The 17,500-nt window shown below is 40.3% G+C and overlaps 1 protein-coding gene across 6 annotated transcripts in view; it reads right to left on the reverse strand.

The window, feature by feature from the left end:
• Positions 1 to 1,806: 1,806 nt before the first annotated feature.
• The window catches only part of LOC113818287 (uncharacterized), a 185,232-nt gene continuing 169,538 nt past the window's right edge, over positions 1,807 to 17,500 (reverse strand). For 2 of the 6 annotated variants that reach the window (XM_070127268.1, XM_070127272.1), the window contains exons 3-16: positions 17,384 to 17,500; positions 15,977 to 16,085; positions 14,187 to 14,290; positions 12,952 to 13,058; positions 11,358 to 11,554; positions 10,651 to 10,830; positions 9,674 to 9,815; positions 8,966 to 9,156; positions 8,246 to 8,790; positions 7,330 to 8,106; positions 6,893 to 7,127; positions 6,510 to 6,653; positions 6,189 to 6,321; positions 1,807 to 3,167 (exon numbers count right to left, since the gene is read on the reverse strand). The exon at positions 17,384 to 17,500 is cut by the window's right edge and continues 75 nt beyond it. In XM_070127268.1, coding sequence (XP_069983369.1) covers positions 2,758 to 3,167; positions 6,189 to 6,321; positions 6,510 to 6,653; positions 6,893 to 7,127; positions 7,330 to 8,106; positions 8,246 to 8,790; positions 8,966 to 9,156; positions 9,674 to 9,815; positions 10,651 to 10,830; positions 11,358 to 11,554; positions 12,952 to 13,058; positions 14,187 to 14,290; positions 15,977 to 16,085; positions 17,384 to 17,500 — 3,391 coding nt within the window. In that variant the 3' untranslated portion in view covers positions 1,807 to 2,757. Of the gene's footprint in view, positions 3,168 to 4,723; positions 4,795 to 6,188; positions 6,322 to 6,509; positions 6,654 to 6,892; positions 7,128 to 7,329; positions 8,107 to 8,245; positions 8,791 to 8,965; positions 9,157 to 9,673; positions 9,816 to 10,650; positions 10,831 to 11,357; positions 11,555 to 12,951; positions 13,059 to 14,186; positions 14,291 to 15,976; positions 16,089 to 17,383 lie in introns of all 6 variants that reach the window. The other 4 variants (XM_070127267.1, XM_070127271.1, XM_070127269.1 and 1 more) reach the window with 3 other exon arrangements.

Genomic DNA, 17,500 nt, shown 5'->3' on the forward strand with positions numbered 1-17,500 from the left:
ATAACAATATTTTGATATAATAATGACCTATTGAGATACATTACATTTTCTCTTGTTTGAAAGGAGGGGAATCCATCCACACCAAATCATCGCCATCGATTATACAAAGGTTTTATGTAAAGATAGAAGATAAATCATTCTTGCATTTAGCTATTACTACCGCAATGATTTTATTAATTAAGTCGTACGTAAAACACACACTCACATTAAAAATAGTACTTTACTAATTAATAATTACCTTTATTGGTTTTGTACTGAATGTTTAAACAATACGTTTGATGCATTTTCGAAATACATTGTCTAAGGAAATGGGACGATTAGGATATTCTACTATCAACTCACCATCAGGAAAACGATTAGATGACATATTTTTTCCCCTAAAATAGTCCCAAAAACAATCATTTGCAATAGTTGACAGAGCACGAATAAACACTGTGAACAAGATCGGGCCTAGTGTAGAGCCTTGTGGTACCCCGGGAGAGATTAGTTAGGCTGCGACCACACTAGTGACCAAACACGGTGGGAACATTAAGACTGACAAGTTGGGTAAGTTAATAAGTGGTGAGGAAAATCGAAGTAGACATGTTGGTACGGATTTGTTGGGCGACATGTTAGCAGTCCTTGCGTGGCCGAGGTGATGTCGTCAGAAGCCTCCCGCCAACCAGCAGGCCAACATGGTATGGGCAGCTTCACCAAGTCGACTCTCACTGCCATGTCTTTCAACATTGTAACAGATATGACACCATACATATCAGGAGATTTGTATCCGAAGGTCTCCTATTGTATCCCCCACAATGTTTCCAGTCTGTCTCTAAGCAACATATCACTGGTGTTGATACAGCCTTATGGTAGGTTTTCTTGAATTCTGATGAACGTTCTTGTAGACCGGGAAATTCCAAAACTGTGGTTATCAATATCATGATTTTTCTCTATTTAGATTTTTATGACTGATACGGTTAAGATTTCTAGTTAGATCGACATAGCATAAACAGATTTAGATGGTTTTATTGTTTATCATAAATTTCGCTTGAGAACGCTGTTTCGGTGGTTGAGTTACCCCTAAACCCATCTTTTTAATAGATTTCATTTTAATATAGATATGGTAATTGGTTTGCCAATATTTTCTCAAGTATTTTTAGATATTGCACGGTATAGAGTGATTAGACGTTAATCATTCAGTAATTATGTAAATCCTGATTTGAAAATAGGTATTCAAATTATGTTAATGATAAATGTTTTATAATACCCAACTGAGGTAGACTTTCCATGATGAATCGATAGAACAAAACACAATGCGTGTATAAAATGTAGTAGGTGGGCAGTTCAGTGCCATTTAAATCGATAGAAATGTGTGTGTGTAAGCAAGTGAAATATGCAAATAAAGTTTATGATGGTTGTAGATTACGGCAAGTTACTGTGTTTAGCTGGATATCGTTACCTGTATGTATTTAAATTCGATTTTCAAAAAGGAGCGCCTTACATCAATTCAGAAAAGTATATTCAGTGTGGATTATACAGTTAGAGTGTTGTGTTCTGGTACTGCATGATTTCCTTTTTGTGTTATTCATTATACTGATGATGCATTTTGATATGAAATGGTGGGTTACATGTTCTCTCACAGGCTGTATAGGTTAGGAAGGTCCTGCATTTAAATGTGAAATTGAACCTTTCAGACCTCTTCTTGAACCCAGGAGCTCAGCAGAGAACACAACTTGAGAACCACTGCTCTATGTTATCCCAGCTATAAAATACCCACAACCTAGACAGTAATGAAGAGTCTCACGTATAGGATATAAAACCAAAATATTCATCCTGATCATTTTATTAAAGTTCCCAATAATCAGCAGTTTGTCGGGCAGCAATTGGAAAGATAAGATCATAGAAATTCTACAATATTCATCGGATATTATCCTAAACAAAAACATTAAAAAAAACAATTAAAATAATGTATTACAAAAAAAATCTTCCATCACGAATCTGGCAAGTAATAAAAAAAAACTTCACCCAAATTACAATACCGTTCGTGTTGGTTTCTGTTCACTGGCGAGTTGGACTAACGAAAAACAAGCACATAAGGTCGTAGAATTTACACCTTATTATCCCAAACCCTAATTTTATCTTTGGTAGAGAAGACTATCTACTGCACACAGCACATCTGCCAAGTACAATGAAAGAGCATCTATACGTAAACAAAGGAAATTTATAAAAACCGAGATGAAAAAAATAAATAAAAAACGACAAAAAGACTCAAAAGTGTTTGAGTAATGACTGGACTCTGAAGGATGAAAGAGCTAACCCTTCCCCGGTGCTACAACTGAAGAGATTTCCCCCTGTATAGATTCAACACGTCCTTCCTGCGGATGTAGAGAAGCAAAGCGGTAAAGAGACTATAATATAATGTATCATCACATTACCTGCATAAAGCTCTTCACATTTACTTATGCCCTAAAGCTTTGCCTCTAACAAAGCAATTAGTTATTTACTCTGAAGATGCTTCGCTTCACTCGTTCTCCTTATAAGCAGTCCTAAGAGTTAAAGATGATGCAGATTTAACATGAGAGATATGGACATAAAATGGAGTGTGACCTCATGATGTGATATATACATTATGCAAGAACCAGATAAAATACCAGATGATGGCATTACTATAACACAACCTGTCATTCGACATGATATGTATGCATTCTAGCCAAATGCGAAGTAAATGCACCACTTCTTTCGATTGGGATTCGGACGGGGCACAGCAGACCGGAGGCCTCAAGGTTCCCCGGTCTCCGTGTCGCTCCCAATGGAATACGTGGGAAGGTATGTACTAAGATTCTTCTCGAGGTTCCTCAGGAGTTCGACGCTCTTCAGGGGCTCGTACTCCTTGCCGAAGTCCTTGGCTCTCCAGGGACCGTTCAGCGCATCGTCGACATCGCTGGTGACCTCTTGACCCTCAGTGACCTTCCCGCCGTCGACGTCGCTCCGGCAACTTCCAAGACGACCTACGCCCTCCATCTCCTCCTCCTCGTCCGAATTCCCGTCCTCCACCACAGCACCCAACCTCCTCCGCAACCTGCCGCTCACTCCGAGAGAATTTTCCTTCTGGTTCGCCCCTTCTTCCTCGTCTTCGCTACTTGTAAGACTTGGAGAGAAGCTACTCAAGCCGAGACTGACTGGAGATGCTGCGGGGGAGAGGGGAGCAGAGAGAGAACCGCTATGTTAGTGAACGTTCACGAATGTCAGGATTCTATTCTATGGATTCACTATTTTGACAATAGTCTTTATCGATGCATATGATCATATTTTTTTTATACAGATTAACATATAAATTATATAAAACCAATTTGTTGTTTCTATTATCGATTATTAAAACTGCTAGTATCAAACTCAGTGGCGACAGGTATACTCTCAGCTGATGGCTCCCTAGGTAGTCAGACCCCAAGGAGTTAATTAGCACGTGACTTCACACAATTTCCCCTTCCTTGAATTTTCGGTATTAATATCGTTACTGTTATCATCATTATTACTGACATTATGGTAATCATAACATAATTGACAATGTTACCCATAAAAGATGATAATAAACCTTTCCAAAAAATCAAGGAAAAGAGGTAGGACCAATAATTGACTCCTTGGTGACTAAATACCCGTGGCGCCATATATGTGTCAACAAAATGACTAAATCAAAATCATGGTGGACATGACATTTATGCCATACTATCCCGCGCCAGAGAGTTGAAAGATTAGCATGCAGGACAGCTAGGAATGGATTAAAGATTAGACCAGAAATTTATCAAATGAGACTGGGAGAACAAGGGAGCAAAGACAAAAAAGAAACAGTGTAAAAGATATATATACATATATATATATATATATATATATATATATATATATATATATATATATATATATATATATATATATATATATATACTGTATATATATACTGTATATATACTGTATATATATATATATATATATATAGAGAGAGAGAGAGAGAGAGAGAGAGAGAGAGAGAGTGAGAGAGAGAGAGAGGAGGGACACACACACACACACACACACACACACACACACACACACACACACACACACACACACACACACACACACACACACACACACACACACACACACACACACACACACAGAGAGAGAGAGAGAGAGAGAGTGGAAGAAATAGAGAGAGAGATAGATGAGTTTTTCTGTATCATATTTTAAATAATGAATATTAACTTGTTTCTGGAATATCTGTTTTCCGATTCACCATCATATGGCAAATCACCTTGTGCAAAAATAATAATAATAATATAAAAAAGTGAACTCGATTGAAGAGAATATTAATCTCATTTAAGTAAGTATTCTAAGTAGTTGGGATCTGCAGAAGCTGACATAATCAAAATCTACATCTATGGAAAGCATTACAGCAAACTCGATACCTTATGTCAACCTGTTCCCCACAGCAAGCAACAACAGCAACAACGAGCGGGGAATAACTCGAGGATAATTGTAAACATAAACCACCACCACCACAAGAACCCGGAATGTATGTTAAACAACCAAATTTATGTTAACCTCACCCCCAAAGGGAATCAAATATAACACAAAAAACAAAACAAAAACAATTTTAATGTGTTTTAGCGATTAAGAATAAAAATAATTAGTAACACAACCGAACTTAAGCATAATCATTAGTGTATTAGACTCAATGGGTAAACGTGATTCGAGTTTCTGAATTTACCAACACGCCAAACGCTGGTCGTCTGCCTGCCTTATTCATCCGAAAAGTTTAGAGAATAAACCAAATATTTCCTAAAAGAGAAGAGAGTGGAAAGAATTTCATTGAGTTTCCCGTCTTTCTAGAGAAGTAAATTTTATTCTTTCCTTACCATTCATGATTCCACGTCTATGAAAGCGTGGAAAGGGAAGTGGATATAAAAGCACTGGTTAGCCCTTCAAGAGAGGTCAAGGGAGAAGACTTAAAGACTATTACCTTTCCTATTCTATTGAACTTTTATTAGCGTCTTATAGAAACGAATTTATTCCTTAGACCCACGCCTCTGAAACTAACATTAACAAGGCTAATCCAACTTTAAAAAAAAGAGAAAAAAGGACATTCCTCCATAGTAAAGAGAAATGACCATCTGTGATTTAAGAAACGGATCTAAATCAGTACTGAAAAGCAGCAGAATGAGTCCTAAAGATGACTAATTGGAAGAAAAAAATTATATTCTTGGGAGATAAGAACTAGCTGAGATTTAATGCATTCAAAACTTCCAACTACATTTTATGGATCTGTAACTTCTAAATCAAGAAACTAATTTAAAGCTAGCATATATTCTGATCTACTGCATGCACACTGTACATTTATGAACGTTTTTTCCCTTACTTTTTGTGTACTTTAAAATATCAGGATACTTTTATTCTCGCTTTTCTCAAATAGCAAAAATCTTCATAACTTGAACTTCGCTTGTGTGTAGATATTATGACACAGTAATTGGAGATGCAATTATATTTATATCAACAAATAATATTATGGAAATTAAAAATGAATATCAATCGACTGGTAAATATTCATAGAGGGTCACAGGAAGTGAGCAGATACACAAAGCTTAAGGTGTAATGCTCTTGGCACCACACAAACAATATGGCTTCTCTCGGATTCAGCATGAATAGTCCAGGCACTTTAGAAGCATTAATTTGCAAATTGGGGTTAAATGCTGCTTTCTGTTGGAGTTAACGAGACTGGTAAAGCTAAGCTTTATGAGAAAAAGCAGACTTTAAGATTTGTAAATATGCAAGCAACTGAGCTCAGCTTTCCTTTTAGCTTCATTAAGCAAACTTGTTTTTTTATGATTTCTCTAAAGCTTTTATACTCTGCCTTTATTAGGAACACGATTAATTGGATAAAGCTTTAGTGACACAAAATTTGAATATATTTTCATGAAGGCCAGTTTCCTAATAAATATTTTACTCTATATATCATCATATTTATCAAAATCATTAATTCCTTGACTATTCAGCAACTACCAAAGCTCAAGTTATCAAGATTTTCCCCAGAGTGCATGTACAACTGCTCCTCCTCGCCTACACTGCTTTTGACATTTTAAAACTCTGCTTCACAATAAATCACTTTGCTCTACCTCTCAGTGAACCTACTTGCATGAAACCCTTATTTACTGCGCTCCCTTCCCTCGCTTGCTTACCTGACCCGTCCGCAAGCATGGAATGTGGTGCCCGGCTATCCAGCAGGTTCTCTGACGATCCTACTGAAAGCTGCATGTGTGGCTGCTGGAATAACAGTGCGTTGAACTCGTCATCAAAGAACTCCTCCTCAACCTGTTACGGGGAAGGAAGACATCCGTTGGTTACCAGTCGCTACTAAAACTCCAAGAGGCTTATCGCATCCCATTGCTTCGAAGTACGTTAAATAAATAGGGATATATCTAAGCTAGACTGTCATCCTAGACTTCCAAAGAATGGAACAACACCCATCCCATTGCCCACGAAAGACAAACCCAACAAACCTCAACTTCTGGACGCCGCCTGCTCTTGCGAGGGCGCGATCTCTGGCCCTCGGAATGGCGTCGTGGTTGAATCTTGACCGCTGTTTCTGCTAGCCCTGCTGAAGTCCCACTGATGCTGCTCCATCTCCGCCCAATGGCTGGTTGCTGTTAAAAAAGTATACATAAATATCATTGCTGGTTTATATAATTTCTCCAGTATTGCTTCCTTTAACTTGCACTTTTACATATTTTAAAAGGGTAGTATAATTTTAATGCGGTTAATTTTCAGATCATCTGCAAGGTTCTCTTGCATAACTGACATCTCATCGCAAATGATAAACTCTAACAACAAAACACGAAGTTCAACTCATGCAAGGAACCACGACTGATGCAAATAGACTAACCTTAGCACTGGGATTTGTTGAAGATCGAGGGAGCGAGCTGTGATTCGAGGAAGGTCTGTTGCCTGCACTCGACGAGGGAGGCTGCAGAGAGTGCGAGGAACTGTTGATCTGGTGTGTGGGACTTGAGGGACCACTTGCCAGCGAACATGACGACGAATGACGTGTTAACTGGTGGCTAGCCGGCTTGATACCGGTGATCTCGTCCCACCCCCGACTTCCCTCTCTTTTGCTGCTCCTGTGAAAAATAAATATTGAATGAATGATAAAGAAGATTTCTAAAAAAAATGTTTTCTGAGCCACAGGCTTAAAATCTTTCATGGATATACTTTCTGATAAACCTTCTGACACACTTTGATTGATATACTTACAAGAATAAAAGAATCTAAATCTAATTAATCAATACAATCTTGCTTTATACAAGCTAAATCCCTTCATACCTTGCAGAATGGGCTGGACTCTTGGGAACAGAGCGGGATCTCCGAGCTCGCGTCTGCTGCTCAAGGTGAGGATCATTCATGTCATCCTTACTGGAGGAGGAGTCTGAGACCTGTGACAACTTTCTAAGCGTAAGAGTGATCTGACTAACAGTTCTGACTGGCCGACGTCCGCAGATATCGCTACTGCCACTGGATGACGCACTGGAAAGAGAAATATGCGACGTAGTTCTTGTGACGCTGGTGTTGGTGGAGAAGGGCGCGGAGTTGATGTTGGTCATGCTCAGCCCGCGCCGGACGACCTCCTTCCTTCGGAGCGCGTGGGAGGCCTGAGTCTGCAGCTGGTTGTGCTCTAGTTTGGAAGCACTGGCAGGGCGCTCAGGAGCCAGGAAGGCCCCGTCCTCCCCGCCGTCGTTCTCCATCAGGAAGGCTCTCTTGGCCGCGTTCGAAATGTAGCTGTAACCCGAGGCCTGGTCCTCGTCCGACGGCGAACTCGTCCGGGAGTGGTCGGGGTCGGAGTCCGTCACGGGAGTGATGGGAGACATGGCGGGGTGAAAGGACGCGGCGCTGGAGTGTCTCTCTCCTCCGTACTCATCCCTGTTTCTGCAGCCTCCTTTGCTGCAGTCCAGATGGCCCCGTGAAAGGATGTCTGGAGTCTGGCCGTTTGTCAAAGCCTTGATGTTTACTTTATTCGGCAGAAGGTCTGGCTGGAGATCTGCACGTAAGACTGAAGTTGTTGGGGGCCTGGACGGGGTGGATGTCAAGAATGATGGGTTTATTCTGTAAAAGAGAGTAAGATAGATGAAATATGATACTTTCAAATCACATAAACAGTCTCACTTATTCATTTAAGGAAATGCGTAAAATGATTTCACCTTCAGTTTCTCAATAATTGCCTAAAAACTAAAATAACCCTTACTTGGCACTTGTCATGGTGTCAATAACAGGACTGGGCGTTCTTGTACAAGGCGTTGAGAATCCGCTGTCTATGCTCATGGTCTTCCCTCTCGCCTTGTCCGTCAAACTCTGCATGGCTTTCGACCCAGCCCCATCAACCTTATCTTCCCTGGGTACATTCACAGACTTCTGAAGCCCCTCGGACGTTTTCCTTAATACTGTCTGTTCTTGACACGAGCGCCGCAGGTAAGAGGGCTTCTCGTGGTGCACTTCACCTGTGACTAACATGCGCGTGGCAGAGCTGGACTCCTTTCTCAATGGATACTTCCCCGTGTCCCTGGCCAAGTGGTCGGGAGACGTTCCTTCCTGACTCGCAGCAGATCCTGAGCTACTCTTGTTATGGCTGGGCTCGTCTGTGCCGCTCTGGACGCTCTGGCCCGAGTCTGAGCTGGGAGAATTTTGCGCGGAGTTTTGAGACGAATGCCTGCCAATGACAGGCGTGTTAGGGATAGAGGGAGGACCCCAGGCTGGGATAAGTGGCACTCTGTCCTCTTCGTTCGACTGAATCTGGGGTGAAAAAAATATCCACGATTAATACAACCTACCTTTGAAATAATCCACCAAAAGAAATAAATCCATAAGACCTCCATCATCGCATAAAAATCATTAAAAAAAACTCCACCATCCTCCAAAAATCCACATAGCGTTCTAACTCACAAACCGACACATCTCGAGCTCTTACCCTCAGGGACCTCAGCATGGTGTGGATTTCCTGGAGGTCGAGCTCCCTCTCGTGTGAGTTCCACTTGAGTCCATACTGGGTAAGGTAAGTGACGAGGGAAGGGGGGGAACCGCTCACGGGGGGCAGGGTCTCTCCCCCGCCCACCCGTCTCACCACCTCTGCCTCCTCCACGCCCGACCACGGGGGCATGCCTGGAAGAAGGGGCGGGTTAGAGGAGTGTGCTGGCCTCTTAGAGAGCGCGGTGTTGTATTACTAATAGGAAATGCCATAATCAAGATATTTACAACCTAGAATTCTTACAAAATGCCAATATAATAATATTAGTAATTATAATAATAACAATCCTTAAAATCAGAAATTCGTAAATTCCTTACAAAAAGCCTATATAACAATATTTGTAATAATAATAATAATAACAATCCTTAAAAATTAAAAAATAATCACAGACACAATAATTATGCATCAGCCGTTTGCATCCACCACTCTCGCCACAACCACAGGCCATCCACATCCATATCCACACACATATGCACACACACACACACTCCCCCCCCCCCACACACACACTCCTTCCCCTCCCACCCACGTTATCCACAAAAAAACACACTAAAAAACACAGACACCCCCCACATCCACAAATACCCCCACCCCCACACACAAACCTATCCATCCCCCCCCCCACATACCCACACCCACGCCCACACTCACCGGACCAAATTTCCCACATGATGGCTGAAAAGGCGTAGATCTCGGAGCGGTCTGACACCATCTGCTCGCTCAGTGTCTCGGGAGCCTGCCACGGGTGAAGCCACGTCGCACGGAGGAGCTGCGGCGCCTTCATGCTGCAGCCCTGGAAGATAGAGGGCGTGTAAGGAGAAGGATAATTATATACATTCCGGATAAAGGATAAGGATAAAGAGCGGGATTCTTGAGTGGAAGATCGAGGGAGTGTAAGGAGAAGGATAATTATATGCATTCCGGATAAAGGATAAAGATAAAGATAGGATAAAGAGCGGGGTTCTTGAGTGGAAGATCGAGGAAGTGTTAGATGAATGAAAATTATTTCCATTAGATAGAATGGATTGCGTGAAAGGGAGATGGAAGTATAAGAAGAATGGAAATTTTATACATTCCGGTAGCACAGAAAGCGGAATTCTTACGTGGAAGATCGAGGAAGTGTAGAGAATGACGGGGAAATAAAGCATAGAAAACGAAGGAGAAATTATATCCATTCCGGCAAGATGGAACGAAATGTGGAATTCTTGCTTGAAAGGGAGAAGGAGCGAAAGGGCGAGGGAGTGTAAAAAGAATGAAAATTGTACCCATTCCGGTAGGATAGATAGCGGGATTCTTACGTAGAAGGGCGAAGAAGCGTAGAGGAGTGACAGGAAAATTATAAAAAAGAAAAAAAAACATATAAAGCAAATTTGTGAAATCCTTCCTCAACTATATACTACCTTTTCTTACCAATCCAAAAAGAAAAAAAAGAAAAAGAGAAAGAGACATAAAAAATTAAAAGAAGAAAAGGAAAATGAAAACGAGAAATAAAAATTAAAAGAAAAAAAAGAAAAAGAGAAAGAAAAAGAAAAGACAAAGACAAATAAAAGGACAAAAAAAAACAAGAAAAAAACACACAAAACACTCAAGGAGCAAGCAACCTCGGCCTCCAAAGCCTCCAGCCTCACCTTCCCCTGCATCTCGAGGGCGAACTCAAAAGCCCCGAGCTTGGCGTGGCTGGTGGAGACGAGGTGGAGGGCGTGCGACGAGACGGCCGTGTGGAGCCAGCCGTGGGCGTGGAGGAACAGCATCGCCTCCACCAGACCCACGAGGATGTCCACGGCGCCGCCCACGTTCAGGTCTCGATGCTGAGGAGGAGGAAGGGGGGGGGGGGGTTAGATCATTCTCGCTCTTACTCTTACTCTCTCTGGTTTTCTTTCTCTCTGTCTCTGTCTGTCTGTCTGTCTGTCTGTCTGTCTGTCTGTCTGTCTGTCTGTCTGTCTTTCTTTTTAGGGGGGGGGGGGGTTGAGGGGTGACTTGGGCGTGGTCTAATGGGGCTGATTAACATTGCTGTTGTTATTGGTGTCATTATCATTATCATTATTGTTGTTATTATGATTATTACAATTGCTATTATTATCATCATTATCATTATCATCATATCAATTATTCTCATCATCATCAACAATCATCATCATTATCCTGATCATTACCGTTATCAGTATCACTACCACTTTCTCTCTTTCTCTCTCTTTCTCTCCCTCCCTCCCTCCCTCTCCCTTTCCCCCTCACCCTCTCCCCTCCCTCCCTCTCCCTTTCCCTCCCTCCCTCTTCCTCCTCCCTCCCTCCCTCTCCCTTTCCCTCCCTCCCTCTCCCTCTCCCCCTCCCTCCTTACCTGCACATGCAAATGATGATACAGCGACCCGTGAGGAACATTCTGGAAGACGAGGGTGATGTGCTCCGGCTGCGGCGAGGTCACGTGACACACCGCCATCACCTCCAGGAAGGCCGGGTGACGGAGGCGGCGGAGGATCGACAGCTCCTGCACCAGGGACTTGCAGGCGCCTTGGTCGGGGGTGTTCTTGTCCTCGCCTGCGATGGGGAGGTGAGAATGAGAATAAGAATGAGGGGAAGAGGGAGGGAGGGGGAGGGGGGAGAAGGGTGGAAGGGGAAAGGGGGAAGGGGGGGAAGGGAGGGGAGGAGGAGGGGGGGAAGGGAGGGGAGGAGGAGGGGGAAGGGGGATGGGGGGGGACGGGGAAGGGAGGGAAGGGGGGGTTAATATGTCTTTTTCATTTTTTTTCTTTGTTGATTAATTCATATATATGTCTTGGTTGTTTATTTATTTATCAATGTGGGTTAACTGATCTTTCTTTTTTATTGAATAATTCCTATATATGTCTTGTCTTGTTTTTGTTTTTTTTATTTATTAATGTGGGTTGATGGATCTTATATGATCTTATCTCTTTTATCTTGATCAATTTTTTTGTCTTATTTTTCTTTATTTCTTGGTTCAATTTATGCCTTCGTTTCCCAGAAAGGAAATGGCGTAATTATCAGTATTATTATTTTATCTATTTGAGATGACTTGCAAATCGTATGACTCAATTTCGCAGTAAAAAGATGGCAAAATATTTTTTTTAAACATCATTAATTACTTCTTTTCTATTATCATCATTATTATTTTCAATATTATCATCATTATCATTATTACCGCTATTATAATCATTATCATTATCGTCATTATCATCGCTATTATTATTATTATCATTATCATCGCTATTATTATTATTATCATTATAATCATTATTTTAGACAAGCATTCAAATCGCACGTCTTAATATATATATATATATATATATATATATATATATATATATATATATATATATATATATATATATATATATATATATATTACATCTAAAGAAATATCTATCACTAAGTAAATATCTATCACCAAAGAAATATTGACACTGAGAATACATTCCCTCTAAAAAAATATCCAACACTGAGAATAAAATTACCAATGAAATACTGACATAAAAAAAATATTCAGTACAATTTCTATTTACCTTAAAAAAAAGAATAAAGAAGAAATATATATTCAGCTTAATATCAAATTACCTTAAAAAAGAAAAAAGAAAAAATATATATTCAGCTTAATATTAAATTACCTATAAAGAAAAAAAAGAAAAGAAAAAAAAATATATATATACATATATATATATATATATATATATATATATATATATATATATATATATATATATATATATATTCAGCATATCCAGTTACCTAATATATATATATATATATATATATATATATATATATATATATATATACATATATATATATATATATATATATATATATATATATATATATATATATATATATATATATATATATATATATTCAGCATAATTTCTATTTACCTAAAAAAAAGATTTAAAAAAAATATATATATCATCATAATTTCTATTTACCTTTCTGCACATTTTCCTTCGGGAGGGCCAGGGCGGGCGTGGGGCGGCGAACAGTGACGTTGGTTCCGAGCCACGTGTAGGGGGAGTACACCGTGGGGCCGCCACAGCTGGGGAGGGGGGGGGAGAGGGTCAAAACACTCGGCCACGTGTTGAGGAGTTGCGAGAAAATTCGAGTGTCTCACGTGTTGATGAAAAGTGACAGAAATGTATTCCATGCCTTGACAGAATGACAGAAATGCACTCCATGCGTTGATAAAACGACAGAAAAAAATTACTCCAAATGTTGATAAAATGACAAAAAAAATCACAGCCATTTGTTAACGAATGACAAGGAAAGAAATCTCTCACATGCTGATAAAATGACAGGAAATCAAGGGATTAAAGGATTGCAATTTTAATTGTACTTTTTTAAAACTTTTCTTGTACTTTATTTACCTTTCTTCTCGTTTTAAATAGATATTAACCTCATTGGAGCAAAACATACATATACATACATACAATTCAAATAAACTTATTTTTGAGAATGGGGTAAGATTTTGTCATTAACATGTGGTATTTGTTTTTTAACATCATTAATTACTTCTATTACTTCTGTTAATTACTTCAATGACAGAGCAATAAAAATGAGAATGGGGTAAGATTTTATATCATTAACCTGTGGTATTTATTTTTTTATATCATTAATTACTTCTATTACTTCTGTTAATTACTTCAATGATAAAGTGATAAAAATGAGAATGGGGTAAGATTTTATGTCATTAACATGTGGTATTTTTTTTAACATCATTAATTACTTCTAATCCTTCTATCAATTACTTCTATGGTAAAGTAATAAAAACACACTTTATAACGTGTTGATTAAATGTCAGAAGAAACACGATTGACTGTTTATAAAATAACATGAAAAAATAAATACCAAATTTTAATGAGATAAAAATTTACACCATTATAAAAAAAAGTTTATTTGAATTGTATGTATGTTTGTGTTTTGCTCCAAAGCGGTTAATTGCTATTTAGAACGAGAATAAAAGTAAACAAGGGAAAATAATTAAGAGAAAAAGGAGAAAGGACAAAAAACTGATAAATAAATAAACAAAGCTCCAGTAAAAAAAACGTGACTTAAAAAAAGAAGAAAAAAGTAAAGTGAATAACAAAAACAAAAACAAAAACAAAACAAAAAAAAGGGAAAAACTAAGCAAGAAAAAAAAAACATAGAATCCAGGAGGTCAACTCACGTGTAGGCAACCCCGGTGACCTCAGGGCGCTTGAGGTCAGCGGGCGAGAGGAGGGGCAGGGAGGTCGACACGTACATCTGGTCGAGGAGGTGGCAGGACACGGTCTGGGGGGGAAAGGGGGGGGGGGTTACGTGGATTTCTGGGGCAAATTGAGTTAAATATAGATCCGTGTGGATACAGGTATGGGCATACAGACACGCAGATATACATACACACGCTCGCACAGGCACGCACTCACACACACACACACACACACACACACACACACACACACACACACACACACACGCACAAGACTCATACATCACTCTAAAAATATTACAATCATATTTCAGGTATATATATAAGAAACAAAATATGAAGAGTATTATAAAAGCAAGATTGTACATCACTAAAACAACAAAGAACAAAAAACAATAACAAAAACAACAAGAGCAATAATATAATGGCAATAAGCAATGATAAGACATTTTAACAATAACAATAATAAAATACTTTAATAACAACAATAATAGAAATATAATGACAATAACAAGAACAAAAGGTAAACAATAACAGCAATATAGCTCAACCAGGTATAATACTTTTACACACGCACACACACACACGCGCACACACACAAACGCGCACACACACACACACGCGCGCACACACACAAACGCGCACACACACGCACACACACACACACGCGCACACACACCCACACACACACACACACACGCACACACATACACGCACGCCTTATATATATATATATATATATATATATATATATATATATATATATATATATATATATATATATATATAACGATGATTTCATCACAAGACTATACGGATAATTACCATTTCCTCATTAAATAGATCTCATAAACCACTAATTGCACAGTGACCGACACGTTTTCAATCACATCAATTACCACCAATCATCCACTGGCCAAGATCAACTTCACTGCCATTTCTCATCACACTTCACATCACACTACACATCTTATCATACCGCATTACAATACACCAAGCCAAATCATGTGCACCATATTGCTGTATCACATCTCATCACACTAAGTCGTATCACATCATGTCACTAAACATCGCTTCACATCACTCCATCACATCACGCAATTATATATCGCTTCATCACATCACGGCACTAAACATCGCTTCACATCACTTCATCACATCACGCCATTATACATCGCTTCATCACATCACGGCACTAAACATCGTATCACATTACTTCATAATCACATCACACCACATCACTTCATAATCACATCACATCACATCACTTCATAATCACATCACATCACATCACTTCACCACATCACGTCATCATACATCACATCGTATATGTTACATCGCACTCTTCTTCATCTTACCGCGAATCATATCATATCACACAACATTACATCATGCCATATCACATCCCATCCCACCACATCACAAACACCACATCAACCCCGCCCCTTCGTATCAACACCACCCAAAACCTTCAATAAAACCTCACATCATACACTGCATTACACCACGTCACCAATCACTTCACACATCAGATATCAACACACATCATTCTATATCACACCACATAAAGACATCACATATTCACACATCATACCACAAATTCCACATCCACCACATCACTTCACAAACTCCACATCCACCACATCACTTCACATCCACCACACGAACCACATCACTTCACACACTCCACATCACTTCACACACTCCACATGAACCACATCACTTCACACACTCCACATGAACCACATCCAACCTTTCAAAAAACTCACCTTATGCAGGTTGGTGGGTGAGGCGCCCACATACGGCGGGGTGCGTGGAGACTGCTCGCCCACCTCGGCCACACAGGCACCCCACACACTCGCCAGACTTCCCTCGCGCCTGCTGGTGGGCGGGGGGTGGGGGGTGGGGGGGGAGAAAAAAAGGGGGGTGGGTGTTAGTCGTGGTTTGTTTTGGTTGGGTGGGTGGGTGGGAGGGGAGGGGGTGGGTGGGGGGTGGGGGGAGAGGGGTGGGGGGGATAGGAGGGGGAGGGGGAGGGGGAGGGAGAGGGGGAGAAGGGGGATGGGTGGGTGAGTGGGTAGGAGGGGGAGGAAGAGGGTGAGAAGGGGGATGGGTGGGTGGTGGAGGCAGGTAGGTGGGTGGGTGGGTGGGTGGGTGGGTGGGTGGGTGGGTGGGTGGGTGGGTGGGTAGGAGGGGGAGGGAAGAGGGTGAGAAGGGGGATGGGTGGGTGGGTGGGTGGAAGAGGGGGTGGAGGAAGGTGGGTAGGAGGGTGGGTGGGTGGAAGGGTAAGAAGGTGTGGTGGTGGGATTGTAAGACGGTGAGTGTGGAGGTGGAGGTGATAAAGGGGTGGATTGGTGGGAGCGGGGAGGAGGGTGGGTAGGAGGGGGGAAAGGTGTTGTGGGGGGTGGATGAAGATGGAAAAGGAAGAAGGGGAGGAGGGGAAATTAGAACAAGAAAATTGAGTAGTGTTTTGAGATAAGAAGACGTGATAAGAACGAGAGAAAAAAATGAGAGACGAGAAAGCAAGCGGAATAAAAAGGATAAAAAGGGGATGAGAAAAGAAAAGAAAACTCAAGAGGAAAGAAAAGAAAATGGATATTTATTTGCCTTCAACAACTATCTTCTCGTCTTGTTAATTACCTACTTATTTATTCATTCATTCGTCTATCTATCTATCTATCATCACTACACATTATTAATGTTTTTATTCATTCATTCGTCTATCTATCAATCTATCATCATTACACATTATTCATGTATTTATTCATTAATTCCTCTATCTATCTATCATCACTACACATAACTCCTTGTTTACTAATTCACGTATTTATCTCCAAGTTCATATACAGCTATCTCAACTACTTTCCCTATTTCATCTTTCTCTCCCTCTCCTAAATAGTAAAAGAAGAAAAATAAAAATGAAATGAAGAGAATGGTTTATTCCGTGTTCTTCTTCTCCTCCTTTTTCTTCTTCTTCTCCTTATCCTTATCCTTCCTCCAACCACCTATCAAAACAATATCCTCCCTAAAAAAAGAAAAAAAAACACGCCTTTTTCTTATTCTGTTTCTGTTTCTTCTTCTTCTTCTCCGTTTGCTTCTTCCAATCACCTATCAAAACAATATCCTACCTAAAAAAAAAAACACACACACACACACGAAACAACACCAAACCAACTCACTTAGCGAGCGACAGCGTTGACTTCGTGGGCTTGAGGGGGAGAGTGCCATGGGGGAGCGTGCCATGGGGGAGCGTGCCCTGCGTGGTAGCCGTCCGTGCCAGGGATCGGTGGAGCGTC

Source organism: Penaeus vannamei, chromosome 11 (assembly GCF_042767895.1).
Source record: "Penaeus vannamei isolate JL-2024 chromosome 11, ASM4276789v1, whole genome shotgun sequence".
NCBI classification, from domain to species: domain Eukaryota; kingdom Metazoa; phylum Arthropoda; class Malacostraca; order Decapoda; family Penaeidae; genus Penaeus; species Penaeus vannamei.